We start from the raw sequence: 26,296 nt of genomic DNA, 5'->3' as shown, positions 1-26,296 counted from the left end.
TCTTGAGTGTGAAATATCGGAGAGTTCTGTGGTGATCAACCAACTGGCACTCACCAGTTCCTGGAACTTAGAACTTAATTCTGGCTCCTTCTCTCTGAGTGGTTTCGGGAGACTGCTCCTTTCCCCGGGGAGCTGAACCAGCTCCCAGAGAGGCCATGTCTTTTCAGGGGGCAACAGAGGATGTCCCTGGGCAGGAGCCCTTCCTTCTCAGGAGCTAGTGCATGCTACGGCTCATAGGTCAATCTGAGTTTTAAGGGGTGCTTTTCCTGAGGAAGAAGAGATCTAAAGTTATGTAGAGGCAACAAAGCTTTCTAAGAATATTTTTGGCAGGCTGATGAAGGATTAGAAAAAGAAAAGATACAGGCCCTGGGATAGAGGTGTTAGCTGTTGGGACACCAGCCAGATACTGCTGCTCACAAATTGGGGGAGACAATGGCCTTTACTGTTACTGTTCAAAATCCTGTTCACGTTCACTAAAATTATTCTGTTCACTAAAATTATTTCACTTTCAAGGTCCAGGCGCGTCAGGGGTGCGGTGGGGAGGCTGCTGCAGGGCGCCCGGCTTCCCCGCGGGCGCCCCTGGGAAGCGTGTCGGTGTGCCACCGGGCAGCCCTCTCCCCTCGGGGCGCGGGGCCGGGAGGCGCGGGCGGGGCCGAGAGCGGGGTCGCGGGGCCGCTCTGCCGGCGTCGCCAGCTTTCCAGGTAGGGACGCCCCCTCCCAGGCGGGCGGGCGGGGGGAGGGGCTGGGCTCCGAGCGCCGCCCCTCCATCTATCACATGGCCGGAGAGCCACAAAAACAACCGCTTCGGTCAAGCCCGGGACCTCAGGCAGGGGACCCCCGGGCTCTCGGGCCAGCCCCCGCCCATGGAGGAGAGTTTTCTTGAATCCTTTGGGAGGCTGAGCCTCCGGCAGCGGCAGCCGCCGCCTCGGCCGCCGGCCCCGCCGCCCGCGCGTGGGACCCCGCCGCGCCGCCCCGGCTTTAGGAAGCACCTCTACCTTCTGCGCGGCCTCCCGGGCTCGGGGAAAACCACGCTGGCCAGGTAATGACCCCGGCCGCCGCCGCCCGCCCCCGCCGCGGGAGCCGGGCCGCCCGGGGCTGCGGGGCCGGGCCGCGGGCGCGCGACGAGGGCGGCCGGCCCTGTGCGGCGGGCCGCGCTCCCCCGGGACGGCTGTCGGCGCTGCGCCTCGCGCGGGCCCGAGGGCACCGGCCTGCCCGCCGCCGCGCCGGGCCCGGAGCGCGCGGGCCGAGCGCGGGACCGCGCCGCCTCCCCGGCCCGCGGCGGGAGGCCCGCAGGGAGGCTGCTCCAGGACCCGCGGGGCGACTGCTGAGAAACGCGCCGGCCGCCGCGAGCGCGGGCACCGCCACGGGCGGCAACAGGCGCCTCCCGCAGCACGAGCGGGCCGGGCGGGGGCCGGGCGGCGGCGCCCGCGGGCAGCTCGGCGGCTTCGGGCCGCCCCGCGCGGGCTTCGGCGGCTGCGGAGGCGCACAGGTGCGCGGGGGGCGCCGCGGCCGTCGGGCCGGAGCCTCGCCCGCGGCGCCCAAACCCGTGTCCTCGCGGGTTGCGTAACGGGCCGCCGTACCCGGCCGGCGCCGAGCGCGCGGGCCCGCTGCCGGCCGCCACCTTGTCGCCTGCCAGGCCCGCCGCCGCAGCCTCACGCCCGCCGCCCGGCCCTCGAGGTTCCAGCACCGCCGACCTGCTCCTGCCCTGGCCCTTGCGGACGCGGCCCGCCCGCCCGGCTTGCCCTCCGCCTCGTCTTCTGGGCTCCTGGGCTTCCTGTTTACACCTCCGTGGCTGCGCTTGGTTTTGCACATGCTTTCGTTTATCCTTCTGTAATGTTCTTGAAGGTAGGGGCCGTATCTGGTCGTGCCAAGCGCAGAGTGTGGCACGTAGTGTGTGTTCAATAGAAGAAGTGGTCCCTTGCCTTCAGAGAGCTTTCCGTCTCACTAGAGAGGCGGCTAGCCAGCGAACCGTGGAGCTGCTGAAGAAGAACCCAGGTAGCCTACGTTCAGGAGCTGGTTTGCATGGTCCACCAAACCGTGGGAGGAGGGTCTGGGTCCTTCGGGGGTGACGTACTGCCACTTTTAATTCGGATTCCTGGCGGATTTGTGGAGCAGAAGCCTTGAGCAAAACAATATTGCTACATTTTCACAGATTCAAGGGCTGGGTGACTGCCCCTACACGTGCGCAGGTCCGGAGGCCTTCTCTCTGTCTGCGAGGGGAGCCTGCTGAGAACCCAGCAGAATTTGGTTATTTTGTGATACAGTCGTGGTGGGTACATCTGTTACCAACCAAGTATCTTCTGAATTCAGTCCTGTTTAGTTTCACTTTGGCTTTGGTGATCTGTGGCCTATCACACACTGAGTGTCAAAGAAGGAAGTACACGTCTCCGGTCAGATTTTGTCTGTAGCTGCTCAGAAGGGAAGCAGTAAGACAGGACGTTGCGTGGAGCTGGACATCAGAAGCCATTTGGACCTCACATTTCTCGTCTGTAACACAAGTGGGTTGGCCTGGGTAGTCTTTACGGTCCTTTCTGGCTCTAACGTTCTACACTTTCAGGATTTTAATTCCTGGTTGACATTTGGCTAAGCGGAAAATAACGGAGGAGAGACCGGCTTGTTACAGAACCTCTCTCTGGGGACGGCTGACGAGCGCCGGCCTGGGAGTCTGAAGACTGTGCCTTTAGATCCTCCTCGTCACGACATAGCTGGTGCCTGGCCAATCGCCTGGCTTTTCTGGGACTTATTTTCCTTATACGTGAATACTAAGAAGGGATTAGGTGAGATGACTTACTGAAGATCCTTCTGCTCTTAATTTCTAATTGTCAGACTTAAAAACGGTTTGTTAATAATGGCTGGGCAAAGAGCTCTCCCCTTGGAGTCAGTTGATGGCTTCAGATCCAAGCTCTGCCACTCCCTGGCTACGATCTTTGCTCAACTTCTCTGCGCCTCAGTTTCCTTTCCTGTAAGAGGCCGTCGCTGCTCTGGGTACTTCAGATGGCGCTTGGGAAGAGTGTATGTGTCTGAGAGAACTTGTTAAATTTTAAAGTGCTGTATAAATTTTAAGAGGTATTAGTTACTGCTTAAATTGTTGATCAGCTGAGATAAATCTTCACGGTGTTCCTGGGGAGAAGCGTGGCTCCGAAGTGAAGAAGGCAACTGGAAGTTGACTTGGCGAGTCCTCCCTTTAGGCTGGGCCTTGGCGGTTCCGGGAGCAGAGGAGCCTTGGCCCTGCTTTGGGGGGGGTGGGGGCGGGGTTGTGCATTTATACCGAAATCTGGGAAGTCAGCAAGGAAGCAGGACGCAGCTCAGCAAGGAGGGAGGGTGAAATGGTGTGGATGTCACAGGCCAGGGCTCTCAAGGGGCTCCTTCCCCACTTTTTTGGGGGGCCAGGTGGGGGAGAGAAGGAGAATGGCAAATTCTTAAAAAATACACGTGTAGAAAGTAGTAAAACTGTAAGGCCGTCTTAAGTATCGTTGGATTCTGATAAATTCGTATTTTCTTCATGTTCGTATTTTCTGTGTTTTCCACATTTTTTATAATGACCATGTATTTCTTGAATCAGAAAAATAAAAATGTTTTTCTTTAAAAATTGGAGGAGATCATTTCTACAAATGCAGGTTCATCTTTTTTCCTGCTTAACTTTTATTTCTCATTTGATTAAAAAAATAATAAAAATGTTTTTAAAATTAGGGTATGTCATGTCTTCCAAATCAATATTAGATTTCTATGCTTTTCACCTCTATGTTTTCATAGTTTGAAGGGGCTGGAATGTGGAAACCATCTATTTAAATTCTTTGGACATATTAAAAAACAGTTGGAGTTTTATCTGGTTTAAAATAATTTTAAGTACATGAGAGGACTGAGAAATTAGTGTGTCCCCTAAATCTGTTTTATTACCTCTATTTCATTTTAAAAACATTTCAAAAATAGATTCTTACCATTGACTTGTAAGCGCTGCTTCCAGCAATTCATCCAAAGGCAGTCGCTGGACAAGTGCGTGAATGTAGAGGAAAGTTCATCACAGTTTCTTTATGATAGGAAGAACGTGAGCCAACTTAAACACTCAAAAATAGAGGGTGGACTTGTAAGTCATGTCATTAATGGGAAGTAGGTGTATATTTGACATGCAAATATATTTGTACTCACACACGGTTAAGTTAAAAAGCTTGTTAACAAAGCTACCTCTGTATATACGCAAAAGTCCCATTTTCTATTCAAAGAAAGGGAGTCTCCTTATACTCATTAACAAATCTTTCAAAAGGTAGATATCTGTTGATAGTTGACATTAGATAGTGGGATTATAGACTTTTCCCCCTGACTTATTTTCTCATTTTTCTACAACAAATGTGTATTACTTGTTAACTTTTTAAAGGTGAAAATAGTTTTGTTAAATAACTTGACTAGATAGACTCAAGTTGTGTGGCAAAGCATTTATTAAATAACTAAATAAATGTCATCTTCTCTATCAAAAGGCTTTCCTAGGTTCACTCTCAGTTGGAGATATGCTAGGAAACTTTTTAAATCCACGAGGCAATTGATTTTAATTACTTATGAACTAATTACTAAATATTTTATTATTAGTTTTCATTAATTAGTATACCAACTAGCATAGGTCACTGGGTTCTTCAACACCTCAAGTTCTTTATCCTTAAAATAAAGCTAATGTTCCATAAGTAAGTTTATTGTGAGGATTTAAGATACTGTGGTAAACAATGATCCTATGATTATGTATGTGAAAACACTGTGGAACGCGTGGGCTACATAAATATCAACTATTGTTATTATTCACTAATAAACAATAATAGTATTCACCAAGTGCTTGTAAGACTATTAGTACTTGCTTAGTAAGGTACATACCAAATAAAATTAAACGAAGAAGCCTGCACAAGACCGCCAAATGGGAAGTAATCAATACACTACAGTGGGTAAGTAAAGTCTAAGGGGGAATAGCGTCTTGTATGTTGTTGCTGTTCAAGGCCAGGGGAGTCCCTGAGGGTGATTAGAAAGACTGGACAATAAGGGAAGAGATCATCTCTTCCATGTGGAGGTGGTTCTGGAGCTGCCTGGAAGATGGGGAGGATGTGGCTGAACAGAGGGAAGGGATTAGCAACATGAAAGGAGACGGAGATGGGAAAGAGCTGGGTGGCCTCTTAGGCTGGTGAGGAGAATGGCTTGACTGAAGTGGATGGTTCATGTTAGTGAATGTGTTGGTTAGATAAACCCAAGGCCGGATCATGGAGAACAGTAAAAGCTGGATAACGGGGTACAGAGCTGATAGAAGAAATAAGATTCCAGTCCCAAGACTCTCTCACTCAGCAGATGATCCAGAACTCTCTGTTTCCACAGCTGAACTGACAACTCACTTGGATCTGCACTTACCCTTTCATCCTCCCTCAATGAAAGCATCTGGATGACCTGTTTACCTCTATGCTTTCTACTCTGTGTGTGAAAATGTCCCCTTTTGGGGCCATTTTAACCATTTTTTAAGTGTACAATTCAGTGGCATTAATTACATAATGATGTGCAACCATCACCACTATCTGTTTCAAAATTTTATCACCCCAAACAGAAACTCTGTACCCATTAAGCAATAACTCCCCATTCCCCCCTCCCCTCAGCCCCTGGTACCCTCTGATCTACTTTTTGTCTCTGTGTATTTGACTCCTCTAGACACCTCATGTGAGTGGAATCATACAATGTTTGTCCTTTTGTGTCTGGCTTATTTCACTTAGCTTGATGTTTTCAAGGTTCATTCATGTTGTAGCATGTGTCAGAACCTCATTACTTTTTATGGCTGAATAATATTCCATTGCATGGATATACCACCAAATTGTCCTTTTGAAATGAAATAGCAACAGTAGAGGGTAGTCTTTCCTTTTTTTTTAGTGGCCGTATTTGAAAAATTGGAAGTTGTCAACCTTATGTCTGTTCCTTGGAATTTCTTTGAATCTTTACATATCAATCAATGCAAAGTCTGGGAATCACGTTCTAGTACATGTCACATCCTTTGTTCTAGTTCCTTTTGGCACCAGCACAAATGGTTTGTAATGTGGATTCAGTTAAGCACAAAGAATGCTTGCTTTCTTTTCTCCTCATTCATATCTCTGGATAATATGGATTTCCGTCAAGAGAAATACCTTGGGGCCGGCCCCGTGGCCGAGTGGTTAAGTTCGCACACTCCCCTTCATTCGCCCAGGGTTCCCTGGATGTGGACACGTCACCGGTCATCAGGCCGTGCTGAGTCCGCATCCCACATAGCACAGCCAGAAGGATCTACAGCTAGAATATTCAACTATGTACTGGGGGGGCTTTGGGGAGAAGAAAAAAAGATTGGCAACAGATGTTAGCTGAGGGCCAATCTTTAAAAAAAAAGAGAGAGAAATACCTTTTCATCATGTCTTGGCACTAGAGCTTTCCAAGAAAGTGAAAGGATGCTGTCCTGTTGTGATACAGTGATAAGACAGAGATGGGAGCAATGGTGTACTTTATGACCAATGAAATACGGGAAGCAGTGAGAAGAGGGGATCAATTAGCTTAGTAAGTGGTGAGTAGTTAGACCTCAAAGCACACCCACTGCACAGTGCTTCTAGCCAGCAGACCTTGATGATGGTGTTTTTATTTATGAGGCCAGGGCTCTCATAAAGCAAAGTCAAAATAGAGAGTTTGCAGTATTCCAAGTATATGAAAACAGAGTATCAGGCAGGTGACATCTCAGATCTTTATTCACTTAGGTTTACTTGGAGAAACTGTTAACTTTTTATATTTTTAATGATTTTCCTAATGTGGGTCCTACATCTCGCCTCTCCACTGCTGAGAGTCCTCGCAATACCTCTCTCTGGGGGTTGCGATGAATGAAAACTATAAATGCTATACATGTTTAACAGTAAGAATATACAGTGCAGTGTGTGTTTATAATCACTTACTGGAAAGGTTGCCCAACTTTACAAGAGAGTCACCACCCCGGCAGTCCTGGAGCCATTGGGAGAGTGGAGGAAGACCCTGCTGAACTGGGGCAATATAATATTACAGCTGTGACTTATGATTAGAGAGGCAGCAGAAATAGAGAAAGAAATCAATAGGGAAGAGTGTTTTCATAGGAAAATCTCGGGAGATGTATAGGAAGTTCCTTAGTGTTCATCTAGTCCAAGCCCAAGACACTAAGCTCTGAGAAGTTAAACATCTTGATCGGGGCTGGCCCCGTGGCGCAGCGATTAAGTTCCATTAAGTTCGCATGTTCCACTTCTTGGCAGCCTGGGGTTCCCCGGTTCCGATCCTGGGTGCGGACATGGCACCACTTGGCATGCCATGCTGTGGCAGGCTCCCCCATATAAAGTAGAGGAAGGTGGGCACGGATGTTAGCTTGGGGCCAGTCTTCCTTAAAAAAAAAAAAAAAATCTTGATCAAGGTAATGGTGTTGACTTCTCTTTATTTCTAGGCCAGAGTTTTTTCTTCTGTGCGAAAAGGAGAGGCTAGTGGGTGTGACCTGGTGAAAGCGTAATTAGATTGGTTTTGATCTGTTGTGTGAAAAAACACTTAAAGGCCCTATTAAGAGGGCTAAGCTTACCTGGATTTCAGCTGTCAGGATAAGGAAGCTACATTTTATTATTTGTCAGCGTTGATGATATGTTTCCTCTGCTATAAAAAAAATGCCAGGAAACTTTTTTTTATTAATTTGGTTCCATTGGGGGCAATGGGAGGAGATGAGATTTAGATTTTTTAGTAAGTATTCATATATTTATCTTGATTGTAATGTGTTGGTGAGAGATGTAGTCAACACCCAACTCCTAAGGTGTCTGGAGTCTGTCCTCTTCAGCTCACATGGCAGGATGTTTATAACTCAACACAGGGCCTTAGTGTCCTTATGGCATTTCAGTGAACTCTTCTCTATCATGGTGCCATTCCAGGCCCATTCAGACTCTAGAGGAACCCAATAAGAAATTATTTTCACTACAGGTTATCTAAAGATATCTAGGCTGTATGGATTGAGGAAATAGTCTGATAAAGAAAAATTAGTTTAATTTCTAATTGTTCCTTCATAAAGATCTCTGTTGCATCATGCATGTGGCCTGGGGAGAGGGCCTGGGAATGGGGAGGGGAAATGGAGAAAGAAGAGAATGCCCACATTACTGAGTGCAGACTGTATGCCTTTGCTGGCTTATTGGAGCTTTACAGTAACCCTAAGATAGGGTTGTGTTTATTTTATAAATGAGGACGTTAGGATCAGAGAATCAAGCGTTCAATTCTGAGACTCTGGGTTTCATGATACACAAAGTGGTCTCACCAAGGATGTTCACGGACAAACACTCACACCCACTTTTCACAGTTGTTGGGGAATCCTGTTGAAGTATGATTGTATAGCTGGGGTATTTCAACGTTCTTTTTCACTTTTAAGGATATGCCACAGAAAGGGTCTTTCTCTGCTGTCTCGAGTAGCGTCTTTCCAACGTTCTTTGCCCTGTGATTGGACTTTCTTTTCTTCCTTGCATTAGCACCACCTGACATATACTTATTCACTTCTTATCTGTTTCTTCCACTAGCATCTAAGCTTCATGAGATGTGATATGAGCTCTGTGAGATTAGGAACTTTGTTCTGGTCAGCTCCTCAGAAGCGCTGGCACATAGTAGGCCTAAATCACTAAGTGTTTGATGGATTTGTTAATGCCAGAAGCTTCCTAAGAGTTGGCAGCTCAGATGTCAGCATGGGTCTTGAGTAAAGAACAAAACCAAAAGGGAGATTATTCACATAAAGAGAAATATAAGAGAATGAATGGGCTGTGGAGAATAGACAAGAGGAAGAAAAAAAAAAGGAATAGAACCACTCGCCCCAGAGTTCTCTTCAATTTAGTGCACAAGAAAACCATCCCTATGTTTTACACGTGAAAATGTTTGATGTGCCGTCTCCTTCACCCAATAGTTATACTAAAAAGGGATTAAAGGTGCAGCTGCTTTCCCATTTAAGCAGCTGTCAAAAAGAGCCCAATGTGACAGTTTTCCTGTACGCCCACTGTTCTGTTGTCTGTAATTGATTTATGACATTTTGGGAAAACACAGCGAAAAACAAATGAACACTGAGGTAAGTGTGCTTCTCACTTGCCGCTCTTCTGAGCATGGCTGAATCGGCCAACAGAACACAAATGCGGGGGAAACCTGTACCATGGCAGGATTGTCTGGAAGCGTGCTGTTCACATGCGAGATACTAAAAGGCATTTCCGCTGCATAGAGTGAAATGTGAGGGCTCCCTAGGAGTCTGGTTTTGGATCTCATAAACATGCCCCACTTTGGAGGCGTGAGGGGTGAGGGCAAGAGTGAGCAGCAGAACAGACTGGGAGCTCTTCACTGGAGTCCTCTGAGCCACTGTGGCTCGGTGGTACCCATGGGCAGGCGGTGGTTGAGGTCCATCTCTCCAAGAGCGGCGCTCCACCTTGGTGTGGCAGTTAGAGCACCAGGAAGGTCAGGCCACACCAGGCCTCAGGGAGACTGTCCCAGGACGTTTACAGCCACGGCTCCCTCCCCATTCTCTTCAGGCTGTTGGGGTTCCTACCTCCCAGTTTGAAGTTCTCTAGGGGAATTGCAATAACATTCAGAAGTGGGAACCCAGAAGAATCCTCTCTCCCAGTCCCCACTAGGGGGTAAATCTGAGGTTTGGGTCAAATTCTCAATGTACAAAGATGAGTAAATAGAAATTCTCCTCACACAGTTTGGAGCCCAAAAAAAGTTTGCATAATTAAGGCAACAGAGCCTAACATTCAAGAACCATTCATACATTCACCAGATATTTATTGAGTGTCTCTCATGTGTCTGACATTCTTCTAGATGCTTGGAATAGAGCAGTGAGCAAAAGGGACAGAAATCCCCACCTTCATGGAGCATCTATTCTATCAGAGAACAATTTTCTGAAGGAAAGAAGGAAATTTTAAACAGCATCTGCTCTGCTCTGTTCTCTCAAAAACAAACGAAAAAAGATTCTGTAGCTTTTCCCCTTGAGGTCTATGCCCTCAGGAAACATTCCACATGGACACAAGGAGAGGGGCACGGTGACGTCCAGTGAAACTCGTCCATCATAGGGAGAACTGCAAACCACCTGCAAGTCCCTGGAGAAAAGGTGGTGTGTGTACCTTATAGCCCGCAAGCCTAGGGCTTGAGTGTGTAGCTCCGGGACCAGAAGCCGAGGTTTTAATTTAGCTGTACTGCTCACTGGTCTTTTTCCCCACCAGCTTTACTGAGATGTAATTGACATATTGTATAAGTTTAAGGTGTACAATGTATTGATTTCATACATTTATATATTGCAAAATGATAACCAGTGTAATGTTAGCTAACACCCCTATTGTGCCACATAATTACCATTTCTTTTTTGTGGTGAGAGTATTTAAGATCTACTCTCTCAGCAACTTTAAAGTTTATAATACAGTATTAACTATAATCACCATGCTGTACATTAGATCTCCAGACTTTATTAATCTTATAATTGGAAGTTTGTACACTTTGACCAATGACTCCCCATTTCCTCCCTGCCTCAGCCCCTGGTAACCACCACTCTACTCTCTGTTTCTATGAGTTCGACTTTTTTAGATTCCATGTATAAGTGAGATCGTACAGTATTTGTCTTTCTCTGTCTGATTTATTTCATTTAGCATAATGCCCTCAAGCCTCATCCATGTTGTTGCAAATGGCAGGATTTCCTCTTTCTCATGGCTGAATAATAGTCCATTCTGTGTATGTATATGTTATATAAATATATATAGAGAGAGCTATATCTATCTCTCTCTCTCTATATATCACATTTTCTTTATCCATTCATCTGTTGATGGCTATTGTGGATAATGCTGCTATGAGCATGGGGGTGCAGATAACGCTTTGAGATCCTGTTTTCCTTTCCTTTGGATATATACCCAGAAGAGGAATTGCTGGATTATATGGTAGTTCTATTTTTAATTTTTTGAGGAACCTCCATAGTGTTTTCCATAGTGGCTGCACCAATTTACTTTCCCACCAGCAGTGCATCAGGCTTTTTTCCACATCCTCACTAATACTTATCACTTGTCTTTTTGATAATGGTGATTCTAACAGGTGTGAGCTGATACCTCATTGTGGTTTTAATTTGCATTTCCCTGATGATTAGTGATGTTGAGTGTGTTTTCATGTACTTGTTTGCTGTTTGTATGTTTTCTCTGGAAAAATATCTATTCAGATCCTCTGCCCATTTTTAAATTGGGTTGTTTGTTATTTTGCTATTGAGTTGTATGAGTTCTTCATATATTTTGGCTATTAACCCCTTATCAGATATAGGATTTGCAGATATTTTCCCCCTTTCAGTAGGTGCTTTTTCATTTTGCTGATTTTTCCTTTGCTGTGCAGGAGCTTTTTGCTTTGATGTAGTCCCACTTATTAATTTTGCTTTTGTTTCTTGTGCTTTTGGTGTCATATCTCAAAATATTGCTGCCAAGACCAGTGTCAAGGAGCTTTTTCCCTGTTTTCTCCTAAGGGTTTTATGGTTTCAGGTCTTAGGTTTAAGTTTTTGATCCATTTTTTTTTTTGAGGAAGATTAGCCCTGAGTTAACATATGCTGCCAATCCTCCTCTTTTTGCTGAGGAAGACTGGCCTGAGCTAGCATCCGTGCCCATCTTCCTCCACTTTATATGTGGGACGCCTACCACAGCATGGCTTCCCAAGTGGTGCCATGTCCGCACCCGGGATCCGAACCGGTGAACCCCAGGCCGCCCAAGTGGAACATGCGAACTTAACAGCTGCACCACCGGGCGGCCCCTTGAGTTCATTTTTGTTAGTGGTGTAAGAATGAGGTCCAGGGGGCTGGCCCCGTGGCCGAGTGGTTAAGTTCGCGCGCTCCGCTGCAGGCGGCCCAGTGTTGCGTTGGTTCGAATCCTGGGCGCTGACGTGGTACTGCTCATCAAACCACGCTGAGGCAGCGTCCCACATGCCACAACTAGAAGGACCCACAACGAAGAATATAAAACTATGTACTGGGGGGCCTTTGGGGAGAAAAAGGAAAATAATAAAAAATCTTAAAAAAGAAAGATAGGGGTCCACTTTCATTCTTCTGCATGGGGTTATCCAGTTTTCTCAACACCATTTGTTGAAGAGACTGTCCTTTCCCCATTGAGTATTCTTGGCTCCCTTGTCAAATATTAGTTGACTGTATATATGTGTGTTTATTTCTAGGCTCTTGATTCTGTTCCGGTGGTCTATCTGCCAGTTTTTATGTTAGTACCATACTGTTTTGATTTCTATAGTTTTGTACTATAGTTTGAAATTTGGAAGTGTGATGCCTCCAGCTTTTGTCTTCTTTGTCAGGATTGCTTTGGCTTTTTTCAGGTTCTTTTGTGGTTCCATATAAGTTTTAGGATTGTTTTTTCTATTTCTGTGAAAAATGCCATTGGAATTTTGATGGAGATTGCATTGAATCTATAGATAGCTTTGGTTAATATGGACATTTTAACAATATTCATTCTTCCAATCCATGAACATGGAATATCTTTCCAGTTTTGTGTCTTCTTCAGTTTCTTTCATCAAAGTCTTGTAGTTTTCAGTGTACAGATTTTCACTTCCTTAGTTAAATTTATTCCCAAGTATTTTATTGTTTTTGATGCAAGTGTGAATGGGATTGTTTTCTTAATTCTTTTTCAGATGTTTTGTTGTTAGTGTTTAGAAACACAACTGATTTCTCTTTGTTGATTTTTGTATCCACTCACTGGTCTTAATTTCCTCATCTGTAACATGGGACTTACTATCAGTACTTATCTCACAGGTGTATTTGAGCATTATAGGAGAACAGTCAAGCCATTAAAATAGTGCTTGGAGCACAATAAGCACTTTGTAAATGTTAGCTATGTTTATTATTATGCTGATAATGGAGTACTACATAGCAGTTAAAAGGAGTGGACTAAATCTATATATCAACATGAATAGATCTAAAAAATATAATTTTCCTTCACTTATTCATTCAACAGTATTTATTGAGCGCCTACTGTGTTTTAGGCAGTGTTCTAGGTACTTGGGAGTCATCAGTGAACAAAACAGAGATCCTGCTCTCATGGACCAAATATGCCAGAGGTGGGGAAATGGATGTAAACTAGAGGGAGATTGTATGTCGTGTTAGAAGGTGAAAAGTGCTGTGGAAAAGGGAGAAGAGAAGTAGAGTAAAAGTATTTGGGAATGCCAGAGTTAAGGGAGAGGGTTGGTTGAATTTTAAGCCAACTAAACAAATATGAGAAAATGTTAACAATTATCAGCTCCAGGTGGTGGGTATACAGGTCTTTGATATATATATGATATCTATATATATGCATAGAAATTTTTTTGCCTTTGTATATGTTTACAGGTTTTTCCTAAAAAATTCCTATAACAACATGAAAGAAAAATGATAATAAGGAGTCTGAAATATGAAAGGAGTTGGCAAAGAAGCAGAAACAAATTTTAAAGGAGCTAAATGAGATATATATTTTTTAAAGAGACTCTAAAGTAAATGTTGGAATTTTAAAGTCCGCTAGAGATAGAGATGAGCAGAATCACAATGCAGGAACTCAAACAGTAACATAGAAGACAATGTGAGAATAAATATAACTGAATAGAACCAGAAAAAATATAACCAAAGCAACAATTACAGATATAGTAGAACATATTTCTGAGTTGAAGACCTAAACAAAAGTGTTAAATAAATTCAATACCAAGACATATCCTGGTAAGACTGCTGCAGAAGCTGTTCATTAACTATTCCTACTTCCTTAGTTTCTTTTTGTTAGGTGTGGCAATGTGCCAACTGTAAAACTATGTTTTCAAGTCTCCCTTGCCTCTTCCTGCTATGTCAAATATAAACTCGAATGTGGAGCTGCAGTGGCACCCTGTGCCCACCGGGAGGCGCAGAACGGAAGAATGAATGGACGGAAGCCGCGTGCTAAGAGATGGCAGACGCATGTTTCATGTATACTTGTGGGAAAAAACAAAGATGGCAGACGCTTGGTTCATGTTGACCTGGGTCCATGTATACAGCCTTGGATTCCACCTCTGGATTTTTCACATATATATATCTATCTATATATATAGATAGATACATATATGTATAAATTTTTAAAAAGCCACTGTTATCTGAGTTTTCTGTTGAATGCAATTGAACCCACTTCTAACTGAAACAAACTTGAACTATGAACATCTGCCGGGAGGGGTTGTAATCCAATAATTCTCTTCCAGCCAACTTGCTAATGTGTGCAGACCACAGAAGGGCTTTTTCAGATCTGCAGGAACTCACAAAGTGTGTACCACCCGTGTGCCCTGACTCTGTATAGACTGGGGGTGAAATTCTGGCAGCACCACATCCACGCTGTGTAAATCTGGACCAGTTATTTAACCTCTTGAACACTTAGTCTCTTTATCTAAAACTAGAGAAAACAGTATTTACTTTATCAAGTTGTTATAAAGGTTAAGGAGAGATAATATATGCCAAGCTCTTGTTTTAGTGCTTAGCACTCTTAAAAAAAAAGAAAATTTATTGGAACAACAACTTTAGCCCACCATGAGAGGAATGAAAGACATCAAGAAGCGAGTACCTTTTTATTTGATATTGTTCAGAAATGTCTCGCCAACAAAATAAGTATAAATTTTATATAGGAAAGATTCCCAACTACTGAATATAATCAAGAAAATGAGAAAATACTGAAAAAGCAGATAATGAAGAAGAACTTACATATCAAGCTTAATAGAACACAATAGGAAGTCCAATAACAGGCCTAATAATTGTTTATCATTTAGTCTATAATAAAAAGTATTTCAAAACAATGGGGAATTTATGAATTATTCAGTCAATGGTTTGAGGATAACCAGGTTACCACATGGAAAAAAACAATGAAGTTAGATCCTTAACCGATGCCACATACCAAAATAAAAGTTTAGATGGCCTGGGGAGTAAAATGCAATGGAACGTAGATGAGCATTTACGTAGAAAGACTGTTGTAAATGTATCATCAAAGGATGAAAGTAGAAAATAAAAGATGGATACATGGGACTAGAAAAATCTCTAAAAATTTAGACTTTTATGTTAGAATTTATTATAAACAAAGTTAAAAAGTAATTGATGTACTCAAGAATCTTACATATTTAATAAGAAAGAGATACACCTCCCAATAAGGAAGTTTTATTAACAATCAGACAAAGGACACGAAAATGAAACTCACAAAAGAATATCTCTAATTGACCAGCACACATAAGAAAAAATATTTAATCTTGCTAGTAATCAATTTAGTTTGTCCCCAACAAACTAAATGCCTAAAACTATGTCATAATCATTAAAAATAATGTTATATAATAATATTTCATGATGTGAGAAATAATTGCTATGGAACTAAGTTTGGTGAAAAGTTGGTATCATCTGTATTGTGTTTCTATTTTTATGTAACAAAACACAAGATGGAACAAAAGAAATTCTCTCTACCCACCTACCTCTCTCTCTCTGTCTCTCTCTCTTTCTCTCTCGGAAAGAAGATCAAAATGTTAATTATTTTTAGATGGGGGAATATATTTTTTTTCCAGTTTTCTGTTTCAAAATATCCTGCAGTGAATGTATATTTCTTTGCTAACTAGAAAGGAAAAGCAATATTTTTAAGGTTTGTGTAGACAAAGGCACTGGAGCCAGCTTGAAGGGTCACCTGCTGGCCAAATTTGGGACAATTTGAGCATCATAAAGAATAAGGATGGTAAGGATTATTACAAGGGGAGGGGAAGAAAGCTCTTCTTTACAAGACAATGCCACCTAGTAAATACAGAAGAAACTACATAATGAGAAAATCAATATTCTGCATTTCCCGGTGTAATAATCGATTCAGGCAGTGATCAGCAATGACGGTAAAGATCATTGAGGGAAAGATTCTTGGGGAGCAGGATACATGGGGTCTCACAGTTTCACCTCCCCCTCCCCATTACACAATATCACAAGGGAAACCATGTACCTTTACAATGGAGCCATCTGGCTGACACCACCATTTAGCCAAGCGATCAAACTTAGCCTGCTGGTACAAACTGTCATTATGTGCAATCAGAAGTCCACAAACATCACCTCTGTACTTTCCTTCCAAAAATGTTTACCCTGGATCTAATCCTGAGGAAACAATCAGCCAAACCCAGAATGTGGGTCATTCTCAAGCCAAGTGACCTGGACTCTTCATAAAGTGAAACCAAAGAGGGCATAAGGACAGTTCCAGATTAAAGGACACTAAAGAGACATAAAAACCAAATGCAGTACTTAAACCAGTGAAAGATATTATTGGGACCATTGGAGAAATTTTAAAATCTATTAACATTAGCTATTATAAGTTAATGTTAATTTTTAGATGTGATAATGGTATTATGGAGGAGATATTCCTCTATATTCCTAGGAGATACCTGACAAGGAATTTAGGAACAAAGGGTCATGATGTCTGCAACTTATTTTCAAATGGTTTATCAAAAATACATGTCAGAGACATAAAATAAGTGAGGCAAAACCTTAACAACTGGTGACTGTAGATGAAGGGTAAGAGGTGTTCATTGTATTATTTTTCAACTTCTTTCTATAGGTTTGAACATTTTATAAATATAAAAGGTGGTGGGGAAAAACAAGTTGAGGTGAAAATAAAAAGGAGAGGGAAACGTATAGAATAAATGACACTTAAGGGACATGGCGACCAAATGCAACATGTGGCTCTTGTTGGCTCCTGATTCCAACAAACCAACTGTAGGAATACATTTATGAGACAATCAGGGAGATTTGAGCACTGACGAGATATTTGGTGAAATGAAGTATGAGGGAGTGATGATAATTGTTGAAGTAGGGTCGTGGGTACATGGGAAATGGTTATATTATTCTGTTTATTTTTGCATGTTTGAAAATTTCCATAATAAAAAGTTGGGAGTACAACTCAAAATTACATAGTTGGACTTTGTCAGTGAGTGAGTGAGTGACTAACATATCTAAATATATTTTCATGGTTCTCTATTATGAAATAAACAATTACACGGAAGAAGGATAAGTTGTGAAATCAAGATTAGTACCTGAATTTCTCTTACAGTAGTGATTTTAAGTGAATTTGGGGGGAAGCTGGGGAGGTGAAATTTATGTGGAAGTAATTGTCTTTCTATTTTTTCCCTTTTCTTTTGTTTTCATTCTCTCAATTTCCCTAATGCATGAGACTCCTGACCACCATAAAGAAAGCTAGAGCTGGGGCATTATCCTCATCACTTCTGAAGCTGATGGAATGGTATTTATTGCTTCCACTTAAGTTTGAGAATCTCAAGATTGTCTGTTGAATCAGTTCTTTGTTTAGCTAGGCAAGATTTTATTGTCCTGCATATTCAAGATGCTACGTGGCTGCCAGTGCTAATTGAACATCAGGGCAAGATAAAACGAGTTTTTGAAGGGATGATCATTCAGGGGGATCCTGCAGACCCCCCCTCTCCCAAATCCCATCAGAGCTGAGAAGCTGTATAGGCGAAAAGCTCCTATTTCTGCCTGCCCGTTTGTTAGGAGGAGCCTGAAGGCTGCAGTCAGATACGTCTCAGGAAATGGTGGTCCTGAACAATTTCCCTTTTACTCTAAGGTAAAATTTTGCAGTCAAGAAGGGCAGTAGTTTTTTTGTTGCGTTTTGTTTTTATTTTCTAGAAAGGAATAGGATTCAAATAAAATGTGAATTGGACACTCATGCCTTAAAGCTTTTTTAAAACAAACATTAGAGAGTATTAACTTCAAATAGGTAACATAAACCATAAAGAGGAAAACAAGAGTAGAAAAGGCTCTGTTTATGAAAAGAAAAATTCAACTCTGAAAATGGTGAAAAACCCAAACAAAACCTATGAGTGGCAGACTTAAGAGGAAAACCAGTGAAACCACGTTTAGAAGGGATATCAAATCTAGGACCAAAAAGAAAAAAATCTTAGAACCAATATCCATAGTTTCTTAACTTAATACACAAAAGATAAAGAAAATAAGTTATACACTATTATTTAACCTCTGAACGTAGCTTTCAGTATTTAGACTAGATAATATTGATGGAAATAATTTAAAAAGTGTGTTCACAAATATAAAATAGACACACCTGAGAATGCATTTGGTGCTGCCCTAGATTTTTCTGATGTGTCTTTACAATAACTGTTTGCATTGGGGGTTGAAGTTTGGACTTTTGATTCGGGTCTTTCAGTTTGAGTATCTTCGAAGTCAGATAAAAGACATTTATATGGAAACTATGCAAATATGTTTCATCAAATCTTTATACTTTTCTTTCATGTCACTTTATAACTGGTAGATTTAAAATGGCCACACTTTCTTGCCACCTCATCCATCCTTTGTTTTCGTACCCCTTCAATGTGGGCCAGCATAGTGCTGTGCTTTGACGAACAGAATGGGTGGAAGCCTAGCAGCTTCCACTCTTGCCCTCCTGAAATACTGTTTGTGAGGAGGCCTGGTTAGCCTCCTCGAGGATGAGAGACCACGTGGATCGACAACCGGCTGGCAGCCAGCACCACTGCCATGTGAATGAGGCCTCCCTAGACCATCAGCCCCGTCACTTGTCAGGTGACTGTGGCTGCCTGAGTGGTCCCAGGCGAGACCAGCAGAACTGCCCAGCTGAGCCCAACCCAAATTGCTGACCCACAAAATAACTTCAATCTGTTTCCACACAACAGACTTCTCAGTATCTGAGGATAACTACCATGATCACTTCTATCATCTGCTCTCAGCTTAAACAGCCCACATGCCTTTGATGATCTTTGCTCATCTGACGTGGCTGTTTTCAGACCTTATATTTACCTGGTCACTCTTCTCTGGATAGATTCCAGCTTGCTAACTTTCTCTTTAAGTTGTGCAGCACTCAGAATCGAGAAGTGCTTCAAATACGATGTGCCACTTTTAACGCATAGTGTCTTTGTTCTCGTTTTTCCCTAAAGCCCCTTGCTCGTCACAAGCCCTTTGGCGTTAGCTTCTTCCTCTTGCCTCCTGTGCTCTTAGCTCCTTCCCCAAGAGGCAAAGTTCTCCCCATCCCTCAAGGACCAGGTCAGACGTGGTCTCCTGTCAGCATGTGTTGTTCCCAACCCCAAGTTCTTAAGTATCTCCCTCGTTTGTGCAGCCCTTTTCCCTGTGTGTTAGGCCAGACGTGAGGGTCTGGCTCCTTGGCTTGGCTGTGAATTCCTTGAAAGCACCTACTTTATTTTATTTTTGTACCTTAACACTTCATGTAATGTTTGGCACATGCTGAGTGCTCAATAAATGTTTAATGAGTTGGATAATTATCTAATATTCTCTGGGTATTAAAATATACTATCTTCTGGTCCACATTTTCCCACAAAGTTATCAAGAAAGACTGTCAGATTCCTGTTGAAATCAAGATTTAAGATTACGTCCATTGACTTTCCCTGTTTACCACCACAGCCCATTCAAAAGAAAATGTATTTAGTTTGCAATTACTTTTCCAGCTATCCTTGCTGCTTTCTTTTTAGATGTAATCAAGCCTTCCAAAGAATTTTGGCAGAGGTGTTTATTTGTTTCCTCTTTCTGAATGTGGTCACTTATTTTTGAAAAGTGAGGCATTTGCTTTATTTTTGGTCTTTCTCTCTCATGCATTGCCATACTCTCTAATTCGCTTGCAGTAATTGCAAGATTACCTACACAGTCCAATGTATTTTACTACGGTGGCCTGTAAGCAGTCTGGGTTGGTAAATTTGACCTCATTTGTTATTATTATTAATAAAATAACAGTACTTTACATTTGTAAAGTGCCTTTCTATTTGCACAATGTTTTCCCATACCTGCCTATTTGAGCCTCACTAGCAGCTCTGTTTAATAGGTAGTGATTATTATCTGTGTTTTTCAGTCAAGAAAATAGCTTAGAGAAACAGATCACATGACTGGACAGTGGGAGAGTCAAGAACTGAACCCAGGTCTTTCAGAGCAGCTTAGGTGCATGATATCGGCAGCTCCCGAGCCTTGTGTTATTTTTTTCTTTCCCGATAAAAGATAATTCTTCTTGATGGAGAACAAACCACAAAGAGTTGACTAGCTCTGCTTTCTCTGCATTTCCCACTCTTGTCATTCTCCAACTTTTTTCCCCTCCAACTCTTAAATATCCTTTTATTCTGAGCAGGGCCAGTGGGCCGTATATTCTTTGCCTGTTGCATTGGTTGTGAAGTTAGAATCAGCCCATGAGTGCTGGGGGAAAAGGAAGAAACGGACACTCGTGTCAGGTGCTGCATTCGGTGTTTTCGCACGTGACGAGATCGTCATCATAAGCTTGCGGGACAGGAGACATCATTCTCCATCTTCACAGACGAGGAAAGGGGGCTCAGAGATTTGCCCCCCCACTACCTGATGTAATATCCATCTTCTCCCCAAAAATAGTCTGACTAAGGATTTCAAGTAGAAACACCTCTTTAAAGTTATTTTGTGCAGATCTTTTTTTTTTTTTTTTGCTTTAAAGGGGGGACTCCTGATGGTTTTTCTTTTTTCTTTGATATGTTCAGATTTAGAGAGACTGACTGAGGTTTAGGAAGGCATGGCGAATGTTGGGTCTATCTCTTTCCTTCTCCTGTTGTGCTTTTTTCCCTTTGGTTTAGGTCACGTTAAAATATAAACATGTTACCTAATAGGGGTAGCACACACATCACTTGTCTCCATTTCACACCTCAGCAAGAACCAGTTTCTCAGACAGGTCCTTACACAGAACTGAGCTCCAGGGAGATGGGCCCCAAGAGAGGTGAGAGTTTACAGGGCAGAGGGAAGGGCTGCAGCATGGGGGCATGGCACCAGTGGGCAGGTCCCAGGGGAGGGCAGTGGGGCATCACAGAGGAATGGTGACGAGGACGGGTGCTCACAAGGGAAGACTGTCATCACGCCCTCAACTCAGCCTCCAGAGTTTCATGCACAGTCAGTCCTGGTTGCTGCAGAAGTCAGAGGCGGGGAGCAGCACTTCTCAGTTTCAAGAATGGCAACGCACACACTGCCTCTCAGCCCTCTCCTGCCTCCTGTTAAGGAGTCGGACCTTCTAGAGATAATAAGCATCTCTTTTTAAATTGAATTTCAACAACTCAAAACCTGGTGGTCTCGTGATTATAAACCGCTAAATGTTAGAGATGGAAGGAAATAATTTCTATTATGACAGTGCATAGTCATAAAATAACCTCTTATTTCCCCACTTTCCAGACAATTGCAACACGACTTTCCCAGGGCCCTGATTTTCAGCACGGATGATTTTTTCTTCAGGGAAGATGGTGCCTATGAGTTCAATCCTGACTTCCTGGAGGAAGCTCATGAATGGAACCAGAAAAGAGGTGACAAATTCCTTTCAAACTCCTGGGAAGTCCTATTGTGCACATAGATTGTAGCTGCTGCAGAATGAATGTTTTATTAAACTTTAATAAGAAGTTCTCCCATTTCTTCCCCCCAAACAGAATGCCAGAGCAGAACCTCCCTAGATTCCAGGAAAAGGAATTATTGCTAATGGGTTCTGAAATAGGTGGCATTAAAGTTGTGTAATGAAGACGTCTGTGATAAAAATGAAATATGGAGTACGCTCACCCTTCTCTCTGATTGTCGCATGTTGTTCACTGTTATATAACATTGTGTTGCAGCCAGAAAAGCAATGAGGAATGGCATATCCCCCATTATTATTGATAATACCAACCTCCACGCCTGGGAAATGAAGCCCTATGCAGTCATGGTAGGAAGAAGTATCATTCTGCATTTTCAGTTCTGGACATTTTTGTGAGAAAGTTGAAACATTTGTTCTTTCCTCTTTTTCTGATCTTCCATGACCTCATATTTATTAATGGTAGTTCTCTCAGGTAGCAGGTAAAGAGGTTTTGTTTTAGTGTTTCTCTGCTGTTCAATGGCTGAAATTTGCTGAGATGCTAATATCTCAGAGTACACTTTTAACATCGTCGTTGGTCTGAAGTCTTGATAGCTCTTCTGTCTTGGTTGTTTTCCTAAGAGAAGGCATACACAGGAGCCCCTGCTGAAACTTGCAGAGCAGTATGGGACTAGCCGGTGCTACCCGCAGAGGTGTAGCTTACGTTAAGATGACATTCTGTCTCCAGAAGCTGAGGATTTCAGGACTATGTAGTGTGGCTGCATGGGAGTTCCAGGACAACAGAATTTTTTAGTTTAAAAACAGATGTAGGATTAAGACTGTAACCCTATTAAGATACCAGCGTACAAATATAAACACATAAAGATAACTCAGTTCTCTACTGTAAGAATTAATAGAAAAGAACAGTAAGATGAATAAAACAGTATGCACATTTTTCTTTAATTTTGAAATTTTGTCTGATTTCTTTTCAGACATACTTCATCTCTTATGCTAATAAGTTTTCATTCCCTATTGGGTACAGAAAGGATTAAAGATCTAGAAACATACAGGGGCAGGCAGAAGACAGCTGAGTACTCTACTCTTGTCACACTTAATCCCCACTTGGTTCATTGTAAAGTGAGTATCTTCAAAACTGGGCTCATGGCAGTCTATTTTTAGGCTTCTTTTTAAATTTTGGGCAAAATAGCTTACCTCCAGGTGTGCTTTTCTCTAACTCCACTTTCACCATGTTGCTGAGGCCCAGATCATGGGGCCGTGGTGAATGTAGGGAAGGAGGAGCATCAGCACTGAGGTGACTCCAGTCACAGAGGGCAATGAACAGGGACGCGAAGAGCCCAATTCATTCCGGCTTAGCTCAAACCCAAGAGTAGAGGTTAAGCTGAGAGTGGCTTAAGGGAAGTCAATAAAATTTACTTTTTATTTTCTGGAAATGTACAATCTTTTTCAGCCATCCACAGCTATTAGTAAGACCCAGCAATTAATTTCCGTATATGATATTTGAACCTTCCTTAATTAGAAGTGTCCATCTAAAGAATGAAGAGGAAATCTTTTTACTTAGCTTTTTTCATTCTGTATTTTATAACACAATAATAATAGAAAGTTCAGTTTGAAAGAAAGTAATTTATGAATGCAAAGAATATCTGGATGTTTATATGGAAGCTGTAAGTTTCCTAAACTCCAGGAAACGGGGCACAGTGCACTGAGCCAAACTGTACGCAAAGCAGGGAGAGCTACTTTTGGAGGGAAGAGGCGGCACAGGATGTGGAAATCACTTTGATTTCATAAGCTCTGTTCCTATGGCGCATGCTCTTTCTCAACCAAGGCATGAGGAATAGGACAAGCGTTGGACAGAAGTAAGTCTATGATAATCATAAATGGGACTTCGAGAGGCCACTGAGTTCACTGCTCATACCTGTGGACGGGATACTTTAAACTAGTTCAGCTATCTCTTTTTTAGAATGTCCAAAACAAAGAACCTTCATAATTTTCCTACATAGTAGATGAAACTGTTCAAAATTTATCATTGGGAATCATAATATAATCTGAGAGAGGCTAAGTATGGAATGAACCAACTGTATTTATTAAGATAAACTAAGGCATTGTATTACTGGTAAAACAAAAGGAAATTTAGAAAAGATTTGTAGTAAATGTTAAATGGCAGCATAAACATTCCCAAACATACATACCATGTCTTCAATGTTTTATGTACTTTTGAAAAATCAGGCACTTGAAAATAACTATGAAGTTATATTCCGAGAACCTGACACTCGCTGGAAATTCAACGTTCAAGAGTTAGCAAGGTACTTCTTTGTCTTTCTAGTTCCTCATTCTGTATCCTGCTGTTTTCAGGTATTTCAGACCGAACAAAAGAATCTTTTCAGGCTGGAAATGGACATGGTAGTTTTCAGGCCAGAAATGGTAATTCTTGGAAATTGATAACTTTGGAATTATTGATGTGAGACTTTAGTTTTGGGTCAGTTTTCTAATATAATGCTAAATGCTAAAAACTAAAATCTTGGCTTGGACTTGGTCCTTTAAAAGGACACATTTAACATTTTGCTAAAATGCTTCTTCATTAATGAACATTTAAAAGCACTTTCCTCTGCATGGGATTGCACATGTCAGTGGTGTTTTTGCATTTAGGCTAAAGAAAGATCTTTAGATGTTGAACTGTCTGTGGTTCATTTGTAGTCTAGATGCTGCTTCTAATTTATAAAGCAATCAATGTCCAAATAATACTAACTTGTTGACTGAATGCATGGGTTATGATATTCACTATCTGTGCTATTTGATAATGTCAATGATTTAAAGTAAGCAGTGAGGTCAGAATGTACTTTTTAGGAATAAGGCTAGTTCACCTTATGGTTACAAGCAGCTAATGTTTCTAATGTGGGTTGTAGACCACCCCCACCAGAACTGCCTGAGGTGTTTGTTAAAATTCTAGTTCATGGACCCTATTCCATGGTTGGAATATCTGGCAATTAGATTTCTAACTGTATCCCCAGTTGATTTTTATGCCCACTAGAATTTAAGAAGATTGTTTTAATAAGCATCTAGAAGTATCTGGGACTGGTTGACATAAACTGATGATAGATAAATGCACGATCAATAGGCAAATATATAATATTTTCACGGTCTTCTTCTATGTCTTGAAGCACAGAGTTGAGATTTCCAGAAACGACACATTTTTGAAGCTTTAGCTCTTTGCCAGGCTTAGGGTAGTCTGGGGGTGTGCAGGGAGCATGAAAAACAGGAGTGGAGCCTGAAAGGTAATTGCTTAACAAGACATGCTTTTGTCAGAGTTAAATCCTGAGACTAGGGAGTGTATCTATGTAATAACACAGGACTTGTAAAATACAAGTAACTCATTTTGATGTACTGCCTTAACTGTTTGCATTTTTTTCCATGTAGAAGAAACATTCATGGAGTCCCAAGAGAAAAAATACACCGAATGAAAGAACGGTATGAACACGATGTTACCTTTCACAGTGTGCTTCATGCAGAAAAACCAAGCAGAATGAACAGAAACCAGGACAGGAATAACGCATCCCCTTCCAACAGTGCAGGATACTGGAATGCCTACGCGGAGTTTCCAAACCGGAGAGCTCATGGCGGCTTCACAAACGAGAGCTCCTTCAACAGAAGGGGTGGCTGTCACCATGGATATTAGAGGCCTGACAGGCATTCAGAATTTTCCTAAATTGGTTTTTACTTCAATTTTTGGTATTTATTCTTTGTTCAGTTTTACTGAGAGCTCTAATTCCAGTGTAAATAGTTGAACCCGAAAGTTTTTGAGCAGAAGTCTTCATATTCACCTTCAACAAGCATTCGTTCAAGTGATCCTGCGTGTGTGGTCTGGTGCTGGGAATTCTGCAGGTTTGATGAAACAAAGTCACTTTCTCTAGGGAAAGAGTTAATTTGAAACTGAAACTTGAGAACATACCCAAGAACATAATCACTCACATAGGTTCATACATGAAATAAAGTGTTTATAATGTATATAATCTTCAGTACCCTTTCTCTGAAGTAATCTATTTTTTCAGGAACTTCAGCTCCATCGGGGAAGCTGGAAAGGTGAGGAAGTGAGCAGGACAAGCTTTAGTGCTGTTGCTGCTTTGATAATCTATGTCTCCCAAAATGTGAGAGGTGTGGCTGTAAAGATGATGTGGATTTTCTTTTAAAATGAATATGTTAGTAAGTGTACATCTAAGGGAAGTGTCCTTCAAATTGGACACTTTGGGAAACTATTCCTTTATTCTGGGGATGTATCATTGTTAAAAATGTCTGTTGAATCCTTCCTCATAGCTATACAGCTACTGAGAAAAATCAGTGACATCATTTAAACTCACATCTTGTGTTTTAAACTACCAATTTACTGAATAGGATTAAACCTGAGGAACTTTGGCTGTTGTGCTAATAGTGTAAATAAAACAAGCTTGCCTTTATAAAACATCAATTTTTAAACAGAATAATTAAGCAATTTTTAAAATTATGCCTATAAACGTGTGTAATTAGTTGGTAGCCCAAGTGTTCGGGAGTGCGAGGAGGCAGGAATCCCAGGATGCAGCTCACACACGGAGACGTAAAGGTCACGCTCAGTGTCAGGGGAGCAGTCTTGGTGTTTTATGTGGCATTTTTTTAAGACAGTAAAGTTCTACCACAACTCTGGAATGTCCCAATACTGAATTTATGAATCCAAATGAAATCTCAACAGGTTGGAATCAGATTAATTTGGGGTGAGACCGAGATAGACAAGACCATGTAGGATGTATGCTTTCTTTCTTGTTGGCCAACAGCTTCTTTCTAACGTTCTGTGAAGTATTATTTTAAGTGTCCTATATTATGGTGCTTTTACAGTTATTAAAAATTATATATGGTATTGCTTTATATGGATTTTTCATTCAATCTTTTTTTTTGGTTCAACAATATAAAAAGTTACTCACCTAAATCTCACAGAA

The 26,296-nt window shown here is 41.9% G+C and overlaps 1 protein-coding gene and 1 non-coding gene across 4 annotated transcripts; both read left to right on the top strand.

Moving 5' to 3' along the window:
• The first annotated feature begins 423 nt into the window (after positions 1 to 423).
• N4BP2L1 (NEDD4 binding protein 2 like 1) lies at positions 424 to 26,225 on the top strand. 3 transcript variants are annotated; one of them, XM_044777321.2, is made up of 5 exons: positions 424 to 1,039; positions 21,173 to 21,300; positions 21,601 to 21,689; positions 23,562 to 23,638; positions 24,750 to 26,225. In XM_044777321.2, the coding sequence occupies exons 1-5, from the start codon at positions 864 to 866 to the stop codon at positions 25,006 to 25,008; spliced, it is 729 nt and encodes a 242-aa protein (XP_044633256.2). In that variant the 5' UTR covers positions 424 to 863; the 3' UTR covers positions 25,009 to 26,225. The 3 variants fall into 3 exon arrangements, with proteins under 3 accessions (XP_044633256.2, XP_044633259.2, XP_044633258.2); XM_044777323.2 differs by lacking the exon at positions 23,562 to 23,638 and adding an exon at positions 23,688 to 23,756 and having other exon boundaries at positions 762 to 1,039; XM_044777324.2 differs by lacking the exons at positions 21,601 to 21,689; positions 23,562 to 23,638 and adding an exon at positions 23,688 to 23,756 and having other exon boundaries at positions 737 to 1,039.
• Positions 8,923 to 9,053, top strand: LOC123289098 (small nucleolar RNA SNORA16B/SNORA16A family). The gene has a single exon (XR_006532865.1). It is a non-coding gene; the product is annotated as a small nucleolar RNA SNORA16B/SNORA16A family (small nucleolar RNA).
• Positions 26,226 to 26,296: the final 71 nt, after the last annotated feature.

Source organism: Equus asinus, chromosome 11, assembly GCF_041296235.1.
Source record: "Equus asinus isolate D_3611 breed Donkey chromosome 11, EquAss-T2T_v2, whole genome shotgun sequence".
Lineage (NCBI taxonomy): Eukaryota > Metazoa > Chordata > Mammalia > Perissodactyla > Equidae > Equus > Equus asinus.
The sequence above is the reverse complement of the archived record's forward strand: the minus strand, read 5'-3'. Positions and strand labels throughout refer to the sequence as shown.

Coding starts and splice junctions, on each gene's coding strand:
- N4BP2L1 (XM_044777321.2), top strand. CDS start 864: ATGGAGGAGAGTTTTCTTGAATCCTTTGGGAGGCTGAGCCTCCGGCAG. Junction 21,690..23,561: donor TGAAGCCCTATGCAGTCATG/GTAGGAAGAAGT, acceptor TTGAAAAATCAG/GCACTTGAAAATAACTATGA. Junction 23,639..24,749: donor AACGTTCAAGAGTTAGCAAG/GTACTTCTTTGT, acceptor TTTTCCATGTAG/AAGAAACATTCATGGAGTCC.